The sequence below is a fragment of the Hoplias malabaricus genome, unplaced genomic scaffold (assembly GCF_029633855.1).
Source record: "Hoplias malabaricus isolate fHopMal1 unplaced genomic scaffold, fHopMal1.hap1 H_3, whole genome shotgun sequence".
NCBI classification, from domain to species: Eukaryota; Metazoa; Chordata; class Actinopteri; order Characiformes; family Erythrinidae; genus Hoplias; species Hoplias malabaricus.
This window is the reverse complement of record NW_027101326.1, coordinates 144,001-150,000: the sequence shown is the minus strand read 5'-3', so window position 1 is coordinate 150,000 and position 6,000 is coordinate 144,001. Positions and strand designations below refer to the sequence as shown.

The following is a 6,000-nucleotide window of genomic DNA, read 5'->3' as shown; positions in this document are numbered from 1 at the left end:
GTGGGTTTCCTCCCACAGTCCAAAAACACACATTGGTAGCTGGATTGGTGACTCAAAAATGTCCATAGGTGTAAGTGTGAGTGAATGTGTGAGTGTGTTTCACCCTGCAAAGGACTGGCGCCCCCTCCAGGGTGTGGTCCCACCTTGCACCCAATGATTCTAGGTAGGCTCTGGACCCACCGAGACTCTGAACTGGAAAAGCAGTTGCAGACAATGAATGAATGAATGAATGAATGAATGCTTGGGACTATCACAATGTACTACATACAATGCGGTTCACAGAGAGAAAGGAGATATGACGCAGTGAATGCACATTATAAACTGTATAAACAATATAAAACAAATTAAATTGACTTAATAACACAAACAATTATTAATAAACAATGTTTTGCCACCTGTGATGAGGACAGTGTGCATATGTGTGTGACCTTACCGCAGCACTTCGTTGGGGTTTCCCGATACTGGACTTTTCTTTTCCGGAGCACCATGACACTCCGACTTCAACAGCGTGTGCGGACCTCTGTCCATCATCATGGTAGAGGTTGCCATGGCAATTACAGCGACACCATCACGTACCCTTGCTTCCAGCCCATAATCCCACTCATCATAAGACACGCTGATCATACCTGAGAGAGCGAGACAAAGAGAGAGACAGACAGAGAGAGGCGAAGAAATCTGCTGTAAGCATCACTTTTACTGTTGTGATTTTTCTCTCTCACTATTAAGAATGTACACACTTTGTGTTCCAGCACTGAACTTGAGACATCTTTCATAAATAGTGCAAGAATTAACAAGCTTCACAGAGCACTAGTCGTAATCCCCTTCAACTTAATAAAACTTAGCACACAATTTCTCAAAATCTATACACACACAAACTACATTATTAATTTAAAGAATTCATTTCTAAGATTTCTGTCATATTCATATTTCCAGAGGACAGTGGAATATTTACAGAGATGACAGTTCACACAGGATTAATATCCTGGTCTTTCTTCTACAGTTTTCATTTACATTACATCTGAGGTAGATTCGGAACAAAGTATAAAATAAAGCTAATATATGAACAGTGCCCAGATTTATCTACAACTTGTTTTTATGTTTTGTTACATGACAGTGACAGCAACATCCACTAAAGCTGTCAGACTTGTTCAAATTAAAACCCCAAAATGTCACACCTGTCTGTCTGTCTGTCTGTCTGTCAGTCTCTCTGTCTGTCTGTCTCTCAGTCTGTCAGTTTGTCTGTCTGTCTGTCTGTCTGTCTCTCAGTCTGTCAGTTTGTCTGTCTGTCTGTCTGTCTCTCAGTCAGTCTGTCTGTCAGTCTGTCTGTCTGTCTCTCAGTCTCTTTGTCTGTCTGTCTGTCTCTCAGTCTGTCTGTCTGTCTGTCTCTCGGTCTGTCTGTCTGTCTGTCTCTCAGTCTGTCTGTCTGTCTCTCAGTCTGTCTGTCTGTCAGTCTGTTTGTCTGTCTGTCTGTCTCTCAGTCTGTCTGTCTGTCTCTCAGTCTGTCTTTCTTTCTCTCAGTCTGTCTGTCTCTCAGTCTCTCTGTCTGTCTCAGTCTCTTAGTCTGTCTGTCTGTCTCTCAGTCTGTCTGTCTGTCTCTCAGTCTATCTGTCTGTCTCTCAGTCTCTCTGTCTGTCTTTCTGTCTCTCAGTCTATCTGTCTCAGTCTCTTAGTCTGTCTGTCTGTCTCTCAGTCTGTCTGTCTGTCTCTCAGTCTCTCTGTCTGTCTCTCAGTCTGTCTGTCTGTCTCTCAGTCTGTCTGTCTGTCTGTCTCTCGGTCTGTCGGTCTGTCCCTCAGTCTGTCTGTCTGTCTGTCTGTCTCTCAGTCTGTCTGTCTGTCTCTCAGTCTATCTGTCTGTCTCTCAGTCTCTCTGTCTGTCTTTCTGTCTCTCAGTCTGTCTGTCTCAGTCTCTTAGTCTGTCTGTCTGTCTCTCAGTCTCTCTGTCTGTCTCTCAGTCTGTCTGTCTGTCTCTCAGTCTGTCTGTCTGTCTGTCTCTCGGTCTGTCTGTCTGTCCCTCAGTCTGTCTGTCTGTCTGTCTGTCTCTCAATCTGTCTGTCTCTCATGCCCTCAAAGTCAGTCTTTGTATCTCTCTTGTCTCATGTCTGTCTGTGTCCAAGTTTAGTCTGTTTAGCTGTCTTTCTCTGTTTATTTCTCCCTGTCCAGGTGTCTATTTAGTTCTGTCTAAGATTAGTCTGTGTAAGCTCACTCTGTTTAGATCTCTGTTTAGTTCTATCTCTCTAGGTTTGTCAGTCCAGTTCCCTCTCTCTGTCCAAGTCTCTTAGTCTAGGTCTTTCTTGGTCTAAGTATTCTGTCTTTGTTTTGTATCTGTTGGTGTAAATAAAAAGTCACTGTGTTATAGCGAGTGCGTCCGCCTCCGTCGGTCCACTCAGTCCTGACACAAAAGCTGTGTTGACTTATAAAGTTTAGTTTACTGTCCTGTATGCTAACAAGCTTAACCTAGCTATTATGCTCTTTGTTAAAACTGAATAGGCCCCATCCCCCGCACCAAAAAAAGCATTACATTTTAACAAACATTTTGAAAGACACTAGGAACATGTGTGAACATGCCTTACACTTGATCTTCTATTGTTAGATGCCAATGTTAAACTACGGTTATATGAAAAAGCCTGGGCACACCGTGGGTGAAGTGAACTGTTTTATTTATTTCAAGTTTATTTTTCAACAGATTTATTTATTTGCTTAGTATAAAAAAAAACAAAATAAAATGTGTGTTTGTATAAGTTATATATATATATATTTATGTCAACACTCTGTAAGAACTGGTATTGAACCCACCTCCAAAATTTACATAGTGTAGTTTCTACAGTGCTGAGCCCAGAGTAGCAATGGAGGCTCTATTCCCCCTAAGATACGTCAGTGAAGCATCACAATGACTTTGTATCTGTAATTTCAACATTCAAATACTACCAACACTGTAAAAAACTTCACCAGCTTCAACTCAAAAACATGAGTTCAAAAGCTGCCTTAAATTATTAAGTTAAATACAGTTAGAATTAGTATTTATTTCTAGAGAATCGGAAGATCACGTGGCAAGAATTGTGGGCGATGGAGGCTTGGTGCAACTTATAATGTCCTTCCAACTTCAACAAAAAATCGTGGACAGTGGGGAGGTGAAGATCCTAGTTGTGGATAATGTACAGGGGTTGGCACACTGAAGCACATTGCTTGTAATGTTAGTTTGTTACAGGGGAGGTCTACAGGGAGACAATCAGGTGCTACGAGTTTTAGCATGTTTGATGGACAGCAAACAATTAGAGGTAAACGCATTAACGAGTGGTTGTAGTAATAAAGGGATTAGTCTGTGCGTGAGAGTGAACATATTCGAGAGTGTGCACAGGCTATAAATATTGGTAGATGGGGCGAAGCATGAGATTGGAAATAGCTGGTGGACGTAGGTAAAAAACTGCAGGTCCCAGAGTGCATTGCGTTAACTACACTGAGGCCAGATATGGTGCTGTACTCTCAAAGTAAACAGATAGTTCATTTCATAGAGTTAACAGCTCCATTTGAGGCGAAGCATTCAAAAGGAAGAAGCTGACTTGGCGGCTGAGGTGAGGGAACATGGGTGGCATGCACATGTTAGACCAGTGGACATAGGTGTTAGGGGATGTGTAGCCAAGTATCAAATTTCCTCCTCATTAGAGTAATTTAAAACATGAGTTGAAAGGCTAAAATCACAAAACTTCATTTGATAAGTTAAGGTAAATGACAAAAATATACTGTTATGACTTATTGTGGGCGGCACGGTGGCGCAGCAGGTAGGTGTCACAGTCACACAGCTCCAGGGCCCGGAGGTTGTGGGTTCGATTCCTGCTCCGGGTGACTGTCTGTGAGGAGCGTGGTATGTTCTCCCTGTGTCTGCGTGGGTTTCCTCCGGGTGACTGTCTATGGGGAGTGTGGTGTGTTCTCCCTGTGTCTGCGTGGGTTTCCTCCGGGTGACTGTCTGTGAGGAGTGTGGTGTGTTCTCTCTGTGTCTGCGTGGGTTTCCTCCGGGTGACTGTCTGTGAGGAGTGTGGTGTGTTCTCTCTGTGTCTGCGTGGGTTTCCTCCGGGTGACTGTCTGTGAGGAGTGTGGTGTGTTCTCTCTGTGTCTGCGTGGGTTTCCTCTGGGTGCTCCGGTTTCCACCCACAGTCCAAAAACACACGTTGGTAGGTGGATAGGTGATTCTAAAGTGTCCTTATGTGTGAGTGAATGTGTGTGTCTGTGTTGCCCTGTGAAGGACTGGCGCCCCCTCCAGGGTGTATTCCTGCCTTGCGCCCAATGATTCCAGGTAGGCTCTGGACCCACTGCGACCCTGAAATGGATAAGCTCTTAGAGATAATGTATGAAAGAATGAATGAATGACTTATTGCAGTGTGGTGTTCCTTTAAAGGTGCTATAACTTTTGTGCAGGCCGTGTTCTATCATTTTTATGTGATGTTGAATTCAATAAATAAAGAGTACTAGTAAATTAAATTGAGTGAATATATGTTCTGGCTTCTCGTAGAAACACAGGAGCCCAAACATTTTGCAAAGGCTATGTGTATCAAGACAATCTTCACTCTGACAGAGATGGATGAAGCAAACACATCCAGAAATCTTTAGATCGGAACAAAAACCGGCAAGCCATATTTACATCCACCATCCTGTGTAGGATCCACACTATCAGTATCTTCTCTAGTGTTTCATCATCACTGGTCTGTCCTCTCTATGATCTCATATCCTGTGCTAAATCTTCCTTGTAAATATGTCCAGCTGATATCCTAACTGCGCTATCTGGTGCAGTCCAGGCTCTGTTTTTCCTGCCACTGTGGACTTTGGCTCCCACATTAGGGGGGCTGTACCCACACATTGGGATAAATGAAACAAGCCCTATCTAAGTAAAATGGCGCTGAGGCTGCTCCGAGGATTATTGCACACATTTTGCCTCCAGCCACTCTATGCATCACTCCATCACTCTTTCTAGAACTCTTACTGACCTCAGAAATGGCAGTGAGAGTCATTCCGAAGAACTAATCCATTCGAGATGCCACATTTCTCGGAAATGTATGCACTCTCCTGAGATAAAGGTTGTCCCCTTCAGACAGCAGCGTAAGACATAAGTCTTCTAAAGCATTTCACATATGTAGGAAATGTACTGATATCTCTTTCTTCTCAGCTAATATTTTCTATTCGACCGTTTTAGAAAGACACGGACTACGCTGGCAGCACACAGCATTCACAAATTTGTTCAACGTCTGCAGAAAATCGGACTGAAATTCACGCTAGAAGTATCGCATATTCATAGTTGGTTTAAAGTGGACTTTGTAACTGCATCAGTGATTCTCAGTCCTGGTCCTGCCCTGCTCTAACACACCTGATCCAGCTCATTACCAATCTTCTTATGAGGAGAAGCAGCTGTTTAAAGCCAGAAAACAATATAGGCTGTGTCTGAAACAGGAGGTAACAACCTCGATGCCTTGCTGCCTGTGCTGTCTCATTAATCATTGCCTTAGAGACAGAATCTCGAAATAAAGGTAACTGTAGCTGAATAGCATGAGACACAGTTCCAAGGCAGCAATATGTCACAACATTGTCAGGATACCAACAGCTGACGGCCATCAGGTGGAGTAACCAACATTTTATTTGGGCGGCACGGTGGCTCAGTGGTGAGCACGTTTGCCTCTCAGCGCTGGGAACGTGGTTTCAAGTCCCATCTGGGTGGAGTTTCCATGTTCTCCGGGGGTTTCTTCCCACAGTCCAAAAACATGGAGGTTAGGTGAACTGGCTTCACTAATAACAGTCCTGGTGTGTAAGTGAATATGCGTTGGCGCTCTATTCTGGGTGAAACCCTAGTGCCCGATGCAGTCCTCCAGGTGGACGGTCGTTCCTGGTTGAGAGTACGCTGTGCCTGTTTGGCTGCTGTGTGTGTGGATTGTAAAGCATCCTTGGGTTTCTAGAAAAGTGCTATATAAATGTAACGTTAATAATCTGGTAGATTCAGTTACACTTCGTGGTTGTAAG

General features: G+C 43.6%; 1 protein-coding gene across 1 annotated transcript in view; it reads right to left on the bottom strand.

The window, feature by feature from the left end:
* The window catches only part of LOC136686048 (glutamate receptor ionotropic, NMDA 2B-like), a 173,468-nt gene that overhangs the window by 43,329 nt on the left and 124,139 nt on the right, over positions 1-6,000 (bottom strand). The window contains exon 8 of the mRNA XM_066659530.1: positions 434-626. Coding sequence (XP_066515627.1) covers positions 434-626 — 193 coding nt within the window. The remainder of the gene's footprint in view (positions 1-433; positions 627-6,000) is intronic.